General features: G+C 44.5%; 1 protein-coding gene across 9 annotated transcripts in view; it reads left to right on the top strand.

The window, feature by feature from the left end:
- Nucleotides 1-19,805, top strand: part of MAPK10 (mitogen-activated protein kinase 10) — a 510,659-nt gene that overhangs the window by 486,237 nt on the left and 4,617 nt on the right. For all 9 annotated transcript variants that reach the window (XM_019488162.2, XM_019488168.2, XM_059722260.1 and 6 more), the window contains 2 exons: nucleotides 9,620-9,683; nucleotides 11,840-11,917. In XM_019488162.2, the coding sequence (XP_019343707.1) occupies nucleotides 9,620-9,683; nucleotides 11,840-11,917 (142 nt within the window). The remainder of the gene's footprint in view (nucleotides 1-9,619; nucleotides 9,684-11,839; nucleotides 11,918-19,805) is intronic.

Here is a 19,805-nt window from a genome sequence, read left to right as displayed (position 1 = left end):
AGGAAGGGGCTGGGGGGGCAGTGCAACCCCAGCCCCTCCTATCTACCCAGGGCACGCATGCACCCATCACCAGCAATGAACTAGGCCAGGGTTCTAGAGCCCAGTGCAGCTGTTTGCAGCCTAGCCTTTGCCTGCTGCAAGCATCCCAGGCTCCGTAACAGGCAGCAGCTTGCACGTATGCCTTGGGGTGCATGGTGGGGAAGGGAGCTGGGACAGCGCAACCCCAGCCCTTCCTCTGCTGTCCACCTGGAGCTGCACATGCACCCACTGCCAGCAATGAAGATCAGGTCCATTGTGACTCCCCTGGCATGCCAAGTTGAAGCTTGGGTCAAGGTTGAGGTGGTTTTGGCACTCCAGCCAAAAACGTTGCCGACCCCTGCCTTATAGTATAAAGACAGTCTTGGACTGGGATGGCAGAGGTTGCACTAAGTGGGGTTACATTGTTTTAACAGTTTTGTAAAACAATACAGCTGAATTGGTACACATTGTACCAATTGTATCTAGAAAAGCCCTTAATCACATTAAGCAATACCATAGGGGCAGGTGCCCATTTCACACTCTGTTAAGGTCTCAGACACTACAGTTGCTCTGTCAGTGCCAGTGTATCAATGCTTACATTAAAGACATTTTGTTCCTTGGCCCCCTGCTGAGGCATCATGACCTCCTGACATTTAATGAAATGCAGTTTCTGTGAACACGTGTGCACTGTGCAATCCTTGTTCCATTCTCTGTGAAGTAATATGCACACTGAAAAGGATGGGGATTCAAGTATATGCTGAAAAGGGCATGTCTCTTCATATTCTAAAATAGTGGTTTTCAACCTGTGGTCCATGGATCCCAGTGGGTCCACAAACTATGTCTAAGGAGTCTGCAAAACATGACTAAGATCAATCAAAAATATGGGAATCAAAGGAATCTGGACCTCTATTCAAAATTTCCAAAGGGGTCTGCACCTCCATTTGAAATTTTTGAAGGGGTCCAAACATGAAAAAAGGTTGAAAACCACTGCTCTAAAGGCACTCTTGTAAAGTAGGGGAAGGAAAAGAAAAGGGATTTGTGTGTCATTCACTGTGTGCCATGTTGTGTGCAGCATATGAGGTAATAATTCTATGCGTACGTCTTAAGGTTTTGAAATCCAGTATAAAATCTAACACTAAACAGAGACTTGGCAGCCAGCATTACCTAATATTCAACACGACAATTAGCTGATCGTCATGCTAAGAATCTGGGTGTGGGTTACGTCCCCACTAGACACATCAATACATGCATGAATGCACTTTAGTTAATGCACATTAAATAATCTAGTACCTCTGGGTGCCTGTACACAAGTGCAGAGGCTGCTCCAATGCACTGAAATTACAGCACGTTGGAGTAGGCTTGATCAATCAAGTCTGCTGGAGTTTGGCAATTATCGTGCTCCAGGAGCCTCCTGCTTCTCATATATCAGCATCCCTGCACTTCAAAATGGCAGTGGGGGTGCTTGAACTAAAGCACTATGCTGCAGTGCTTTAATTAGAGCAGCTTAAGGAACAGCTCTAATTAAAGTGCCACCCCCCGTCCCCTCCCAGAGCATGTGTAAAAGTGCGCTCCATTGTGAAGTGCTAAGAAAATGGGCATTAGCCTGTCTTAATGTACATTAACTAAAGAGCATGGGGTACTTATATGCATGCTCCAGGATTGGGGCTCTGAGAGCTGCTGTAACTAAAGAGCCCAGAGTGTCTCTTGTATTAGGATCCCCACGCTTAAAAGTGGTGATGTGGCACTTTAGATAAAGCTCATTTGATTTTTAAACGCGGGGATGCTAATACATGAGACACTGGAGGCCACTGGAATGTAGTAATTACCACACTCTGCTATAATTACAGCACATCGGAGCAGCCTTGTTGTGTGTATAGGCATCCATGGTTTTTAAGTGACACTTAATGTGCATTAGTCTATTTTAATACACATTAACTAAATAACACAGGGTTTTTAGTGACGCTTTAATGTTCATCAAAGTATATGTGTAGACGTGTCCATTATCTTTGCAAATCTCCCCTTTGCAGTCCCATTTGAGATGGAGAAGGTCATTTGTAGATTGCATATTACAGTGAAGCCATACATTCTTCACCTCTTGCATATGGATCCTTTACTGGTCTAGAGTTCTGAAAAGCATAAAGTAAATATCCTCCATGAAAATCTAGGATTTATTCTTGAGAATTATATGAATGTCCAAAGGAATCATGTAACTTAATGTCTGATTCTTATTCTGAATATTAGTTTTTGGCTGCCAAGTTTCTGCCAAGAATTGAATTTTAGTGGCCAAAGCTGTAAAAGCCCTTAGAAAGGCAGGTGATTTGGGGACATTCTCTTCCAGTCTCCTATTGTCCCTGTCTCTCTGACAGAGAAATGGTGGTTCTGCTGATGTGATTCAGAGTACAGTCCAACCAAATGCATCCTCACACAACCACCACCAAATGCTAGAGCCAGCTGCTTAATGAAGCAGATTGCCTCTGTAGCTGTAATGTGAATTCATAGGTCTCTTGAGTTTTCCCTTCTTCCCAAGTACTGTCTGCTTTTCTCATTAGGAAATTCATGCTGTAGGGTTGGCAGGGTGTCTGAGTGATAATCTGTCAGACGCTGATCTGGAGAACCCAGGTTCACACCAGTCTTGTCAATAGGACTCTGTTTTTATTTATTTATTTTTTTTAAGGCTGAGTGGTAAACTTCATGATGCAGGAAAAAGAGATCTCTAGCTGGGTTTTCAATGGCTTTGGCTGAATTCAGGCTGAGCTTTCGGGTCAACAGCTGCTGCAAGCCTGACTTGCAATAAGGGACAAACAAAGGTCATGGCATTATTAAAAATAAAATGGCATCATATAGCTGAAGGGTTCTTATCTGATCTAACCTGCTGAGATGGCAAAACCCTATCACAGGTCACAGCCAGAACTGCTGAGATCCCATTCCCCTTTTAACATGGCAGTGTAGACTTCCCCTCCATGACTTGCTTGGGGCCATGAGGCCATGTCACAGGTCACAATCAAATCTAGTATGTTATTTCACTGCCACACCTCTTCACTTTGGACTCTTTCTACTACCTGCTGGGACACCACGACCTCATCTCAGTTCACAGGCACACATCTGTTAGTGTACAACTTCTGCTAGCTCCTGTGGAGGCCCTGCAGCCATGAAACAGCCTTTGTTTGTTCATTGTGAAACACAGTGCATGCTGTGTGTATACTTCACATGCATGTTGAAAAGGGCTTGGCTCTGACAACTTAAAGCCCATCTTCTGTGTATACTGGGTTGTGTTCATATTATGCGGACAGCAGTTCATGGGGTGTAAATGACTTTTTATGGACTTTATGGACCTGGTATAAACCCACAAGTAGAAAATGCTACTTATGTAGATCTAAGTTAGTAGGAATAGTTATGTGATATTATATTGTAGTTTAGTCTATATTAGACTATTTGGCTAGGTACAGACATTCAGAAAGTCTGAGGTGGAATCAATCCAAGTTATGCAGTTTTCTGTAAGTGGCGTAGTTTAGATTGGTAGTAAACAGAACAGACATTCACTCTTTGGTGCGGGGGGAGGAGGCAGGGAATCTTGAGGCAGGTTCTGCCACTTTTAAAACAGTCCGTGTGTGCCAAACTTCTTTTCTGTTACAAGTATAGACTGGTTTCTGATCACTTATACTGGTAAAAGTGTAATGTATGTACCTGGCCTTTGAAAAATAGGATATAATCTTAGTAAGTAAAGACCTTACTCAGTTTAAAAGGGCCCACCAACAGCAAAAAAGCCACATTTAGGCTCTGGGAGTGGCAAGAGATGTGCGAGTGAAAGCCCGCTGTGCCCCCGCTCCCCTGAAGCCCCCCAGAGACCCCCCAGCTGCTGCAGAGCCCCCTGCCGACCCCCAGCACAGCCAGAGGTAAGTGGGGCCCATGGTGGGAGGGGGTTAACCCTTAGAGAGTGGGAGGAGGTGGCTGAGTGGGAGCCAGGCCGGGTCTCACCCCGCCCAGGCCCCTACCTGGCCCAGCCCACCAGGGAGAGAGAGAGGTAGGGGGAGGGTACTCACCATCCCTCTCCAGTGGGGCAGGATCCCCCAAATCCCAGCCAGGGCCTCCCGAGCCCAAGAGCAGTTCCATCGACAGTGGGCCCACTGCACATGCACATAGTTTAAAAGGGCCTGCCAACAGCAAAAAAAACACAGTTAGGCTTCGGGAGCAACAAGAGACACGCGGGTGAAAGCCCACTGCACCCCTGCTCCCCTGAAGCTCCCCAGAGACCCCCCAGCAGCTGTGGAGCCCCCTGCTGACCCCCAGCACAGCCAGAGGTAAGAGGGGCCTGTGGTGGGAGGGGGTTAACCCTTAGAAAGTGGGAAGAGGTGGCTGAGTGGGAGCTGGGCTGGGTCTCACCCCACCCAGACCCTACTTCACCCAGCCCCCTAGGGAGCCATGCGAACAGGGTGTGCAAACAGGCGTGCTTGTCTGTTGGTGCATGAGTTAGCACAGAGTTCACGCAGGAGGGTGCACAGGAGGGCCCGAGGCCCTGCCTGTGTGCCCCCGCCCTAGGGAAGCCAGTCTCATCTGTAGCCAGCCTACCAGTGGAATGATGCAGATGGGCACGCGCCGCACCCTGAGGGTCCCCTTGGGGCCTGCGGCCTCCTTCTCTTGCACCTCAGAGATGGCCACCCAGATGGAGCCCATGGTTCTGAGCCCCATGCAGATGGAGCCCCTGGCTCAGCTGTGGGGGTTGTCTGTCCCTTTTTCAGGCTCTGGGGACTAGGAGCATGGCTACCTCCTCTTGTGGGGTCTGCTCCCTTTTGGGGTCTCTGGCGCGCCAGCTGGAGGAGCCACAGTCCAGAGACTGCTTGCCATCAGGGACTGTGAGCAGGAGATAGACTCCTACTGCCAGGCCTTTCTCCCTCAGGATCCAGAGTGTAGACCACGGTCTCCCTCCAGGACAAGGGAGGACTCAGGGACCTCCTCTTCTGTCCAGCCAGGGGGATGGACCAAGGTGGTCAAGGGCCCTAAGGCCCACTGCACCAAAGCCCCACTCCGCCGGAGCTTAGCAACAGGTACGAACCTCTTGCAGCCCCAGTAGATCCTTCTGAGTTGCCAGCTCCCGCAGGCAACACATGTTCAACTGCAGCTACCACCCCCACTCTCCCCAAGACAAAACATAAAGTGTTTGTTGTGGGAGACTCCATCCTGAGGGGGACTGAGGGGGTAATCTGCTGCCCTGACCCCTTAGCCCAGGAAGTCTGCTGCTTCCCAGGGGCCCATATCCAAGACATTGAGGAGAAGATCCCTAAGCTCCTGCAGCCCCCACAGACCACTATCCCATGCTCCTTATTCATGTGGGCACCAATGACACGACTTGGAGCGCTCCCAGCCAGGTCATGAGGTGCTACAGGGATTTGGGAGCGGGGCTACAGGGTCTGGGGGCACAAGTGGTGTTCTCTTCAATCCTCCTAGGCTCGGGGTATGGGCTCAGGAGGGAAAGGAGGATCCAGGTAGTGAAGCAAAGATTGCAGCACTGGTGTCATCGGGAAGGCTTTGGCTTCCATGACCACAGCCCGCTCTTTGGCGAGAGAGGCAGTGAGCTGCTGGGAAAAGATGGCCTCCACCTCTCTCCACTGGGGAGGAGGCTTTTCTCAGCCAGGCTGACCTGCTCTACCGAGCTTTAAACTAAGCCCACCAGGGGACGGGGAGACTACTGCCACTGCTAGCCCACTGAGCAACCCTTGCAAAGCCAGCAGGCCAAGGCTCTTAAGGGAGCCTGCCCCTGCCCCAGCCCTGGTACAATCTGTGAGCAAGGCAAGAGCCCCCAAGGAGACACTTGCCTGCCTGTACACAAATGCCAGGAGTTTGGGGAATAAGCAGGAGGAATGTGTCCTTCTGCTTAACGCAAATAATTACAATGTCATAGGGATAATGGAGACCTGGTGGGACTCCACCCATGACTGGACCATGGGTATAGATGGCTATAACTTGTACAGGAGAGATCGAGTAGATAAAAGGTGTGGGGGTGTAGCTCTCTATGTTAAGGATAACTATGCGTCCCTGCAAGCTGATGTTGGTGACCAGGGTGGATGACTAGAGACCCTCTGGGGTAAAATCCATAGGGAACATGGCACAGGGGACGCAATGGTGGGAGTCTACTACAGACCTCCCTCCCAAAGTCAAGAGCTTGACCAGGAGTTCACCCGGGAACTGGCTGAGGCCACATGCTCCAGGACCATGGTTGTCATGGGTGACTTCAGCTACCCTGACATCTCGTGGGAGGATCACTCAGCAAAATCTGAGTGGTCGCAAAGCTTCCTATCGTGCGTGGATGACCTTTACCTGACTCAAAAAGTCTACAGGCCAATGAGAGGTAAAGCACTTCTCGATCTGGTACTGGCTACTGGGGATGACCTAATTGGTGACCTAGTGATCAATGGAAAGCTCGGTGACAGTGACCATGAGCTGATCACCTTCACCATCCACTGTAAAGCTGGCAAATCAGTCAGCAACACTGAAGTCCTTGACTTCAGGAAAGCCGACTTTGGCAAGCTCAGGAGGCTTGTCAGTGAGGCCCTATGGGACCATGACCCCAGGGGGAGCGGAGTTCAGGAAGAGTGGTTGCTCCTCAAGGGAGTGATCCTCAATGCACAAGCTAATTCTATTCCATCTCGGAGGAAAGACAGCAAGAGGGCACAGCAGCCCCCCCCGGCTCTCCAGGGATCTAGCAGACCTCCTGAGGCTAAACAGAAAGGCCTACAAAGGATGGAGAATGGGATTCACCTCCAAGGAGGAATATTCTGCACTGGTCCAGTCCTGCATGGAGCAAACCAGGAAAGCCAAGGCTGCAACTGAACTCCAACTAGCTTCGAGCATCAAGGACAATAAAAAGTCCTTTTTCAGATATGTGGGGAGCCGGAGGAAAAGCAAGGGAAACATTGGACCCCTGCTGAACCAGATGGGACAACTGACAACTGACGCCCAGGAAAAAGCCAACCTATTAAATGGGTACTTTGCATCGGCCTTTCATCAGTCCCATTGGATTCCCATGCCCACTACAGGACAGGGAGGTCCGAGTGAGGGAGATCCCCTGCCCTCCATCAATGCTGACCTCGTTAAGGAACACCTTGAGAGGCTGGATACCTTCAAGTCAGCCTGCCCTGACAATCTACACCCCAGGGTATTCAAGGAGCTGGTGAACATCATAGCCCAGCCCCTGGCATGGATCTTCAAGAACTCCTGGTGCTCTGGTGTAGTGCCTGAAGACTGGAAGAAGGCCAATGTGGTACTTATCTTCAAGAAAGGGAGGAAAGTGGATCCAGCAAACTATAGGCCCTCAGCCTGACTTCTATCCCAGGGAAGGTCTTAGAAAAGTTTATTAAAGAGGCCATCCTTAATGGACTGGCCGATGGCAACATCCTGAGGGATAGCCAGCACAGGTTTGTTGCGGGTAGGTCTTGCTTGACCAATCTCATTACCTTCTATGACCAAGTGACCTAACACCTGGACAAGAGAGAAGAGATTGATGTCATAGATCTTGACTTCAAAAAAGCCTTGGATCTGGTATCCCATGATCACCTCTTGGCAAAACTGGTCAGTTGTGGCCTTGGGTCCACCACAATCCGCTGGCTGGGGAATTGGCTCCATGGTTGGACCCAGACAGTGGGTGGGATTGACGTAAGTCAATCGTTATGGTGCCCCGTGACCAGTGGGGTCCTCCAAGGCTGTGTCCTGGGACCCATATTGTTCAACATCTTCATTAATGATATGGACATTGGAGTCAGAAGCGGACTGGCCAAGTTCGCCGATGACACCAAACTTTGGGGCAAAGCATCCACACCAGAAGATAGGAGGGCAATCCAGGCTGACCTGGACAGGCTCAGGAAATGGGCGGACGAGAACCTGATGGTGTTTAACACTTAAAAATGCAAGGTTCTCCACCTTGGGAAGAAAAACCTGCAGCATCCTTATAGGCTCGGCAGTGCTACACTGGCTAGTACTATGGAAGAAAGATACTTGGGGGGTCATCATTGACCACAAGATGAACATGAGCCTGCAATGTGATGCTGCAACTAGTAAAGCGAGCAAAATGCTGACTTGCATCCATAGATGCTTCTCAAGCAAATCCCAGAACGTCATTCTTCCCTTGTATTCAGCGTTGGTGAGGCCACAGCTGGAGTACTGTGTCCAGTTTTGGGCTCCACAATTCAAAAAGAATGTGGAGAAGCTTGAGAGAGTCCAAAGAAGAGCCACACGCATGATCAGAGGTCAGGAAAACAGATCTTACGACGACAGACTGAGAGCCATGGGGCTCTTTAGCCTGGAAAAGTGCAGGCTCAGGGGTGATCTGTTGGCCACCTATAAGTTTATCAGGGGTGCCCACCAGTACCTGAGGGAATGTTTGTTCACCAGAGCGCCCCAAGAGATGATGAGGTTGAACGGTTATAAACTACTGCAAGGCCATTTCAGGATGGACATAAGGAAGAATTTCTTTACTGTCCAGGCCCCCAAGGTCTGAAAAAGCCTGCCATTGGAGGTGGTTCAAGCACCTACATTGAACACCTTCAAGAGTAAATTGGATGCTTATCTTTCTGGGATCCTATGACCCCAGCTGACTTCCTGCCCTTCGGGCTGGGGGCTGGACTCGGTGATCTTCTGAGGTCCCTTTCAGCCCTAATGTCTATGAAATCTATGAAACCTTGTGATGAGTGCATATGCATAAGGTGCAGAATTAAGGTTGTACCTCTTATATCTAGCTCTCAGCCTTTCAGTAGCAGTAGGTACTATAGCTGGTGAGAGTGCATGAATTGCTTAAGATTTCTATCCATGCTACAGTAATCTCTGTACTGGATGCTAAGCCACAAGTTTTCATTACTTGCTCTGAGTAACTAGACCAGGAAATACAGGATTTAAGTACTGGCACCGGAATCTCCTTTATTTCTGTCTCCAGTTCAAAGTCTATTAAAAGTCAGTCCTCTGTTTTCTTTCAGTGAGATTTGGATTGGGGCATCTGTGCATGAGGAGGAACTATAACACTTGAATTGTAGTTCCTTCTGCTGCACTCATTCACTCCAACTCACTCATATTCTCCATGTCAGTAGTTAATATTGTACCAGACTTCTTTTGCACCCTCAGCAGCATCTTATGGAGTAGTGGTCTAAAAATTCTCAGAGTAGAATTTAAATCTCTGGTGAACCAGAAATCAGCATAGTTAGTCATCATTTGATAACAATAATCTTCTTAGGATCCAAATGGTCATCTGCCCAGGATGTACTTAGAAGTCCATGGGGGTATTTGTGAACAGGCAAATCCCATTCACTCAATTTATACTGCTTTTTTAAATAAAACATTTATCAAGGAGGGAATGGGACCCATGGATGATTAGGGTTGAAGATGATTCATGGTGGGAATATCAATGAGCCTAGTAAAGCTAGCCATACCACATGTCTTAGAAAACAATAATAATATGGGGATTGAAGATGCAGAAAGAATTAAAGGACCTTCATTTATACCCTTTAATCTCTAAATATAAACAAAAAATAGAAACTGCTTTAATTTCAGTCATTACTACTAATTATTTATCAATATAATGGAATTGTCTATTCACCTATTTTTTCCTTTTGCTCTACAGCCTCCTCCACAGATATATGACAAACAGCTGGATGAAAGGGAACATACAATTGAAGAGTGGAAAGGTAATCCTATTTTAAAAATATGCAGCATTTAGACCATATCTTGCTTTCAGACACAGCACTACAATTCCTCAATAAATCCTTTGAAGCATGGAAAAGAATTTCACCCCATGTTTTGTTAGTAAATAGACAAGAAGCTTTTTTTATTATTATTATTTTGCTTTTCACCTGCAGTCTCCAATAGATTAAAAAAAGAGCATGAGGAAGAGGTACACTTTCTCATTTATACATTTTTAATTTATGATAGGGTGTGGCCTAGTGATAAACTGGTTTAATGAATCCGGGTTTAAGTGGATAGAGCGGTAGTAAATAGACCTCATGTGGGCCATTTCTTGAGGGGTGAATTTCACCCCAGAACAATATTTTACAAGGTCCACTGATGTTGTTCATCAGATTAAACCCACCCACTGTTGGAATGTAGCAGCTTCTGGTTTGGGATACCACACCTGTTTTAACAGTGTATTTCCACTGAACAGAAATTCAGGCCAGCAAGTGAAAAAGAAATGTATGCTCATTTGGATTTTGTTGCTGTTATTTGAAGTGCTATAACTAGAGCAAGGCAACTAGGCCAGGCACCCTGGTGCCAGCTGGGGGGGGAGGGAGGGATGGAAAAAAAACAGCTGTTGTTACGGCCACACAATCACACTGGCAGTATGACCGCAGCAGGAAGTTTCAGCTGCCCCTGCGTGTCATGGCTGCCCTGGGTGCCCAGCTGCATTGTTATACCTATGACTATTTGCATCAATTAACATTTTTGGTATATGATTTGGCACATGGTCCACAGTGATTTCATTGGAGCTCCCCTGGTAGAATGGCACTGCTGCACATGGGTAAAATGGCAGGATCTAGTCCTATATTTATATGGAGACAACTACTGAAATTGAGGCGGCAGGCAGCTGACTTCATTGGCCAGTTGCAGGGCCTGCTGCAGGTTTATCATGGTAGGGCTTCCTATGCCCCAAGTGGCCCCACCCCTAACTGCTAATTGGTCAAGAGGGCTGTTAGTGATGCAGCCCAACCACTCACCACTGATTGGATGTGGTGGGGCTGTGTGACAGGCAGCCCTCTCAGCCAATCAGCAGCGAGGGACAGGGGTAGCCACCGTGTTAGTTGCTCCCCTTCACACTGGCAGCTCAGCCCCCCAGCCATACAGGCTGCACGGCTGAGCTGCAGTGGCCATAAGGATTTTTATTATTTTATTTTTAAGGGGGGGGGGGGTTTCGCTGATTTTGCAGACGGTGCCTAATTTCATAATTGCCACCAAATCGTGACTTGAGTAGGTCCCTGTTTATATACATCCTTTCCTGATGCAGCAGGTGCAGTTTAGTGAAATGTAGAGCAGCTGATTCTGACACTAATTGAACTTGAGGGGATCACTCAGGGAATATAATACTATTCAAAAGGATAAGGTGTGACAATTGGGTCCATTGTAAGCAGCACTACAGTTACTGTGCCAACTTTATGTATGAACAGTAAATATTAAAACAACTTTGTGCTTTGCCATCTAGGCTTAAAAGCATGAAAAAGAGTGGATCTTGGACATAGAAGAGACTCACTAAAGCTTAAGTGAGCAAAACGAGGCTGTCAGGATGCCAGAAATCTCTCTCATTTTCCAGGGAAGAAAATAGGGCTGATGAGCATAAGAAGTAACAGGAAACAAAACCCACACTGGTTACACAAATACCAGTCATGCATGGAGAAAAATTGGTTTAATACTTGCATTCTTATATGACAAAATCATCTGGAAAGGTTTCACAAATGTCAATATGTATAGTTTAAAGGCTGGGATATGTGGCCTGTGGTAATATATTGTAATGCATTGAATCAATGGTTTAAAATTCCCCAGTGTGTTTGGTATGAAGAAACAAGTGACTCGAGTTACTCTTGTGCAGCATGATGAGTATCTTATGCTCATGTTTGCTTGGCAGTTGATGGATTCAGAATATGAGTTAAATGACAAGAGTTACTAAAGTGATAGAATATATGCTAAAGCAGGCTGTATGGGTTGAGCAGCTGGAACAAGGATAGAGAGAGGCCGTCAGCTGAGAAAGCAAGATGGTTGATTTAGAACCTAGCATACGTTTGTGAAAGTGTTATTTATGGCATTACAGTGTTTTATGAATGGTTCCTTTTATAATTGCATTGATTGTCTCTCACAGAATTGATCTACAAAGAAGTAATGAATTCTGAAGAAAAGACTAAAAATGGCGTAGTAAAAGGACAGCCTTCTCCTTCAGGTACTCAGCCCCATTGAATAACCTTAATGTGTTTTCCACAGCACCAAGAGAGAGCCCAAATGCTGCAGTGGCCCCAGCATCTGAACCTGAAAATGTATTATATAATTCAGTGCTTTAAATTAGTCCAGTTTTATCAACTGAATGCCAGTGGCACATTAAGACTTAAAAATGGATTCCAGCTGAGATTATCAAGGTTGTTTTGGGGATTTTTATAATGACTGTACAGCCACAACAGTGAGACAGCATTGAAGGGGAACTGAAGAATGGTTAACTGTTTCAGAACCACAAGGAAAAAGAATATCAGTGATTCTAACTTACATTTTTTGTGAGGGATATTTTTATTTCACAGTATGGTGGTTAGAATGCTTTATTAGGGCTTTATGCTGTGAGCCACACAAATGTTAATTGTTGTGAGTGCTAGCCTGTAGCCTGGAGTTTGGGGCAGTCAGACCCTTAGTCTAGAAGCCTTTTCTGACTGCCCCTCACAGCTGTGACTTGCCACTAAGAGGCCTGGTGAGCAAGGGCAGGACTAGGAGCTGTAGCTATGAGTTGCCACTATGGCAAATGGCTGACAGTGGTTTGAGATAAACCTGGCTGAATATAGTATCAGCCTTAACTGATTTGGCTCAAACAGGTTTATACAGTGTCTGTCCCAGACCCTTTGCTGGTTTAAGATAACCAGACATCCTGAGTATCCCAGTATGCTCTCTGGGCTGGGCAGGGCAATCTGTTCCACTGCAGGACTGGCCCCTCCCCTCTGCTCCCTGGCTGGAGCTGGGGACAGAAATGCACAGAGCATCTGCCTGGAGCTGTGAGCTCAGCACAGACTTGTAGGCACACAGCGTCTGCTTAGCCTCTCCCTGCTAAACAGGGATTATTCCCACCCCGCCATGCCTTTACGCAGACACCTCAGTATTAGGTAGCAGACTGCATGCTGACTACTGTCCATGCTGTGGGAGAGGACAGAGGCAGACTGACTTTTTGGTGCAAATCCACACCAAATGTCCTTCCTTGGAAGAGCTGTTTAACAAGAGGTAAGGGAAGGAGGTTTTGTTTTCTTAATGAGTTGATAAACATAGATTTAGGGGTGGTAAACATTCCCTTCTGGGCAGCTCAGGAGCAGGAGAATAATCAGTGTCCTGCAGGGGCCTGGCTATGTCCGACTTTAGCTCTGCCCTGTGGAAGTCAAAGGAGGGCTGCTCTAGTGACACCCCCCCCCCCCGGCAGGAAACCTGAGCCTTAGGCTAGAAAGCCTGAGCCACTGCAGGCATGTCCCTGCATTTCTGGGATGTCTGTGTGGGTTACACACTGATTTAGCCTAGCCAGGCTAGACTAATCTACAAAGACTGAATCAATTCAGGCTCAGGCTTTTTGAATGTCTGTCCCAAGCCTACAAGGTTGGTGACCCAGGGCACGCTTCTATTCCTGCTCTAAGGTCTAGGGTGTAAAAAAATCCTGGGATACAGGAGGATTTCAGCTTGCACAGAACATCTCTTGGGTAGTACAGATCAGAGAAAATCATGCCCTGGAGCAGCGTAACATTGGTCTGCATATGAGTGTTTAAAACCACTTTAGGGTGTTAATCTGTGGACACTCCAGGGGTTAACAGCCTCCCAGAATTACCGTGTAATAAAACCTATAGTTTACTGGATTAGAAGGGATAATGGAACTAAATTCTCATTGGTTATAAAAGAAAATGATTCTACTGAAGTCCATACAATTACATCCTTAGCACAATTACAACCTTAGCACAGAATTTTGCATCAATAAGTCACCAAAATTGTACTACGTGAATATCAAATAGTCAGGTGTATTACTAAATGTATCTTTTCAGTAATGTTCGAATAACCTACGTTCAATGTTGGTGCAGCTTGAGTACGAAAACAATTTAAAGCAACTATATTTTCAAATTGGGATCCTTGAAATGTCTTCACAAAAAGCTCACCAGCAACATGAATGCAAACAGTGCCTGTGCACACAAATGGGTACTTCTGAAAACTTTAATTTTGTAGGTAAACAAGATGCCCAGATTTGATTATTTTGTTCCTGTTAGAAAGCCTGTCAGCATGGAACACCCTCCAAACCATTCTTACCTCAAAGCATCATTATTAAATGTAATGTCCACTCCTTCTGGATGATTTGTGTCTAACTGGCAGATATTTACTTTTGTTTCCTCTTGTGTTTACTGTTAGCATTGAGCATGTTCACCTCATTATACCAATGGCTAAATAAACTAACCTTTGATGATACTGTGATTGCACATTACTTAGCAACAGGACTAGGAAGAGCATGACAAAAGTGTGATAAGTTAATGCAGTACTGATTTGGCAATACTAGGGATTCAATAGTGTACCTTGATTATATTTTGATGAAGATGGTATGAAAGGCAATCCCATGTGTTCCTGCAGAGTAGCAAGCGAAGTACAATATATGCAGGTTTGACTTGTGGAATTATGGTACCATTACTGAACAATAAATCTGAAGGGCTGACGGGTGTTTGAATAAATCCATGTTTCTTCACATATCTGCTGTAGAGCAGTGCTTGCATACTGATTTAGATGCAAATAATACCAGAGTTACTGGTTTGGGGAAATAATGTGTAGAGGCTAGCTAAGGACTATCTTTACATGTAAAGAAAATTTAACTCTTTCCCTATTCCGGTTCCCTGTGAAAGGTTATATTTTTTGTTTTTTTTACTGTGAAAGGTTTTTTAAAATTATTTATTTGCAACCACTTTTTAGCACAGAGAATTGTAATCTTTTTAAGTGTTTTTCTTTTACCATTTTCCTTTCAATTACATTTTTCATTTTTAGCCTCAAGCAATTATAGCAACTCTCTTTAAAACTGACTTGAGGAAAACTGTTTTCTGAAAGAATATATTCCCTGGTTTCCATGTATTTTTATGCTTCAGATGTTGTTTCCCCCCCTATTTAATGTAAATAAGAAATAAATGCATCGGTTGCTAACATAAAGAGAAAGGAAAGAGATAGCGGATGAAGGTGGAAAGCATGGGGAGAGGGGAAAGGAAAATATTTCTACTCTTATTTTTTTTTAATTTAGTACTGTTGCTGTGATGGTCCAAGAAATATGTGCAATTATGCAAAATTACCCACCAGAATTCTTGCCTCTTTTTTTTTTTTAATTGTACAACCCAAACACTACACGGGCTGAAGATTGAATGACAGCATTTGCCAAAGAAAATAGCCTTTTCAGTACCTGGTGAAAATTGTCCAGGTTAGATCACACAGTGTATAGTCAATGATGAGGGTCTGAAAATTGGTGTTTCCTAGCAAAGCTTATAGTGAACAAAAGCTGTGTGTTCTCTGGGTCCACTTAACAAATCAGTATATCTCCCTTGACTTAGCATTGGCTAAGTATCCAGGCCTATGAATTCATGTAAGTAGTGATTTAAGGAGGAGGCTTACTTCAAACTACTGGCAGGTGTTAAAATATGAACCAAATGAAACTCAAACCTACATGGATTCTGTCTCCTTTGGTGCATGTGGTAAGCTAATCACTTTGTAGAAGGTTGGCACAAGATGTGTGCATCAAGTAAGTCCTATTTTTATATTTTTGTAGCGTAGCATGTGGAAATACTCTGAGTTTACAATAAGACTGGGGGTTGCTTTGGTGAGGAATTGATGCACTGAGTTCCACATTTCTCAGGCCTCAATTCTTCATTCCAGGACAGATCCATTTGTGCATATAGGATGGAATATAAGGTGCTTGTAGATCAACACAGATAGCCACTGGTATCTCTTAGGGCCTCAAAATTATGTTATTTTTTTTGGAAATGCAACTTTAACAATGAAATACTGTATATAGATATAAGGTCCATGGCATATGTTGCATTTAAGACATAATTAACAGGTTAATCACGCCTTATGTAGTAACTTGGCCAAACATTAAAGTTAATTTAAGGCATGATAATATAGTTAACGAGCTACAAAGTTATTTCATGTATAATATGGAAAAACTTTGTGGTTTGTTTGTATTATGCCTTAAATTAAATGTGTGGCTGGCTGATGTTGGCCCAGGACAGATTCTGACATTTAGCTGAATGTCAGGATCCAGCATGGGATAGCTCCAGGGCCCAAGAAACAGGTGTCCTGGCAGATGGATTCTAGGGTCCCTGGGTACTGGGACCTTTAAAACCCCATGTGCCACTAAGATGGATTTTAACTCAGGGTTTTAACTCAGCCCCATCTCACAGGGACCTAAGGATCAGGCTGCCATAGTCTGATCCTAGCTTCCTGGTGCACAGGGACCCTGGAATTGGGTTGTGGCAGCTGAGAGTCAGAGCTGAGTTATAACCATGTACTCTGCACAGCTAAGTGGCACATAGGGTTTTAAAAGTCCCAGTGTACTCAGGGATTTGACTACAGCAGCCTGATCCTGGGGTCCTCATGCCTGAGGCAAAGTTAAAAACTCAGCTGGGGTTTTGATAATCAGCTGATTGTTGGCTGGCATCAGGGATCTGCCAGGGGCCAGTTTCAGATCCCAGTTGGGTCCCTGGCCCCCAGTTGATTATTGACACCTGGGTTTATTCTGCTAGTGCAGGAAGAATCTTGGATCATGACAAGCAGGGCACAATAGGCCCTAATCCCATCCCAAAATCGCATGTCCTGCAATGTACACAGTTGTGATTGTTGGGATTGCAGCTTATGGTGCCTTAAACTGTCAGGAACCTAATATAAATGTAGAATTTTCGGCTTGGGCACACTGAAAGTCAAAAACATTATCTTTATGCATAAATTTGCAATCAGTCACAGGTTGCAGGCTTACTTTTTTAAATAGTCTTCCCCTGGCTGTGCTTTGGGATCAGTGAGCACTTCTGTCTTACAAATATATCCAGATGTTTTGTATATCACTGAAATGTTTGCATTTCAGAAAAAATCTACTTACATTGTGTTTCCCTAGCAGACAGTTTGTACCTGGGGACTGTTTGGCTGCTTTGCCGTGATCTTTCTCAAAGAACATATGCTCCTCAGAAGTGGCTGGAGAGTGACTGACAAATACAAGTAGTCTCTCTCTCTCTCTCTCTCTCTCTCTCTCTCTCTCTCTCTCAAAAAAAAAAAAAAAAAAAAGATAGTTTCCTACTGTTTGAATGATTTTGTTCCTTTCCTTATACATAAATGAAATCTTCTGACTCGTGTCAACCAGTAAATAAGTTGATATGCTTATGGCTAGCTGAGTCATGGCTAGCTATGAGTCTCAAGCCTGTGCTGAAGATGAGTAAATCTTTTCCCCCAGCCTGTACCCAGTTTGGCCAGGTGTATTTTGGCTGTAGCTGAAACCTAGCTCAAAATTAGAAGTGGAAATTGCTTATTTGTTTATTGGGGTCTAAAAATTGTAATTCCAAAATACCTTCAATAATGTGCATACCCATGATTCTGGGTACGTATATGTACAGAATATTCACTGCCTTCAGCCCAACAGTGTTCGTCTCCCTTTTAAACACACCTGTGACTAATCTGTGGTACCACTGAAGCTGGAGTAGAGAACCAGTTCCCAGCTCCCCAGCTGTACCCAGCTCCCAGGCAGTCTCTCCTTTCTGCTAGAAAGGAGCAGTGCGAAGAACTTGGCCTTTGAGATTCAGTTTTAATTTGGTTCTAAGATGTAAAAATTGGTTCTTTGTGTTTTAATTTGGTTTGCTTATGTGGGGAAAAACATGTTTTCCTTTGCAAAATCAGCAGCAATTGCATTTGCAGATGTTTGTTTCCCTGTATGAATATGGGGTTTTGTGAGTATGAGGAGATTTGTTTATAGCTTAGAGTGTGTAGGCTTAGTGCAAATGTTGACTCTATATTTTTTTTCCTTTGGGGAACTCATTTCTTTGCACCAGCTGGCTCTACACTGTGAGATCTTCCCACCCTCCCTCCTAATATTTAAAAAATTCCCTCATTCCCATCCTTTGGCATGTGCATCATTATGCTGCAGCAGATTCAATCAAGTCTGCTCTGACAGGCATCCTGCCCATGTATAGGCACCTGGACTATGAGGCAGTTCAGTCCTGACTATAAGGCAGTTTCCTTGGGGAATTATGGTATCATGAACCCTGGAAGCTGTCATTCCCCAGCAGCGGGGACCAGACAGAAAGGGTGCCTGAAAATGGTAATTTAAAAATTATTATTATCATTATCTTTGGTGATGGGGGGCCTGATACTAAAAGTTAGCCCAGTGCTGCCAGGAGTTTAGGTATGGTGCTGCCCTGCAGCCAGACAAACATGCTGCTCAGGAGCACAGTAAACAAATTGGAAGGGGACCAGGCAGGTCCTGAAATTTTGTTTTTTTACAGGAATTCACTTAACATTCAACGGGTTAAATGACACTTTTTAACTTTGGCAAATTAATTCATTCTGATTAAAAAAAAAAATGTACTTGGATTTTTTCCTGCCTGCAGTCTGCATCCCTCCCAACACACTGAAGCTACAACTGAGGGAGGGAAACCCAACTCATAAGGTGTCTTGTGTTCTTTTTTTCTTCTAGTAACAAATAAAAACCACATAAATGTCTCTTACATTGCTGTGAAGCAAAGCCCTTTCTGCTTAGTCTGTGGCTTGCTTTTCTTCTTAATCTCCTCTTCTCTTTACATTAAATTTCTTCTGAAAATCCAAGCATGAAAAATATTTCTTGAAGTGCTGTAAGAGGGGACTCGAACCTACAAAGGATTCCCTTATTCAATACATTAAAACCATTCTCTTTAAGGCACAGCAGACTCTATCCCACTCAAGATAAGCTAAAATAAAGCACATGCCATTTTTAGTCATTCTCCTCCCCTTTCTTTTGTTACCTTAAATTCTATAGCTCTGTGAAAATCCTAGAATTTGGTAACTGCCTCCCCAAGCTACAGTGAAAATGTTCTAAAGGTTTTCATGCCATGAAACCTGAAATAGGTGATATGTTTTCCTGGTACATTCTAAACACTGACCCTTGAACTAAGCAGGGATAGGGGAATGTGAATTACAAGTAAGGAACTGTCACAGTATTTTCCTTACTTCTTTAATTTGATGCCTACAATATACAGCAGGGATGATATTTTAAGATCTAAAGTTTGCGAATAAGATACTTCTATTCTTATACCCACAAGCCTGTGGTGGTTACGTTGCGCATACAGCTCAGCATGCTAATAAAAGAACTTCTTAAGTAGAAAACTGCAAAGATTGTTAAGCAAAATGTGTTTCCATCCAACAAAACCTGAATGATTATGTAAACTAATCTTAATCTATTCACTAATGATTAACATAATGATTGGTCCACAGGCTTAGTAGTTCCACTCCTCACTTCATAACACTATTAACAAAGAGATAATAGGTGCTCGTTATATTGATGCTTGTTTGATTTGAGTTTTTGTGCAGAGATGGAGAATTGACCAGGCAGATCTGATTTTCCCTTCATGCAAAAGATCAGTTTGTAAACAGAGGTCTACATTTGGGATTTTCTCTATCCCTGTGAGCAGAAACAATAATTGCTATAATAATAATAAGTGCATGTGTGTGTGTGTGTGTGTGTGTGATCTCAAAGGTGAATTGGATTTCACTGTGAGTCGAGGCAAAAGGAAATTTTTAATACTCTTGCATATAATATGCTTATACACTCAGAAAACGATGCTTAAGTCTGATAGACTTTGATGTCTTCTTAGACTCAGGGCTAAAAAAAAAATAGCAATTTCTGCTGGTAACCTTGTATCAGTTCTTTTCTTGCATCCTGTTCTATGGCCTCACATTCATATGTAAAAGAAAAGAAGAAAGGGTCAAATAGACGTTTCCAGTGGTGGCTGAAGGAATTTGAAGTCCACTCATTTCTAGACAGCTATGCAGCTCACTAGAAGGAAACAATTGGGAAACAACATTGGAGAAATCACTGTCTGGTTATAAACAGAATCTCT

The sequence above is a fragment of the Alligator mississippiensis genome, chromosome 2 (genome assembly GCF_030867095.1).
Source record: "Alligator mississippiensis isolate rAllMis1 chromosome 2, rAllMis1, whole genome shotgun sequence".
In the NCBI taxonomy this organism is placed as follows: Eukaryota; Metazoa; Chordata; order Crocodylia; family Alligatoridae; genus Alligator; species Alligator mississippiensis.
Note: the sequence above shows the minus strand (reverse complement) of the source record. Positions and strands in the feature narration are given on the sequence as shown.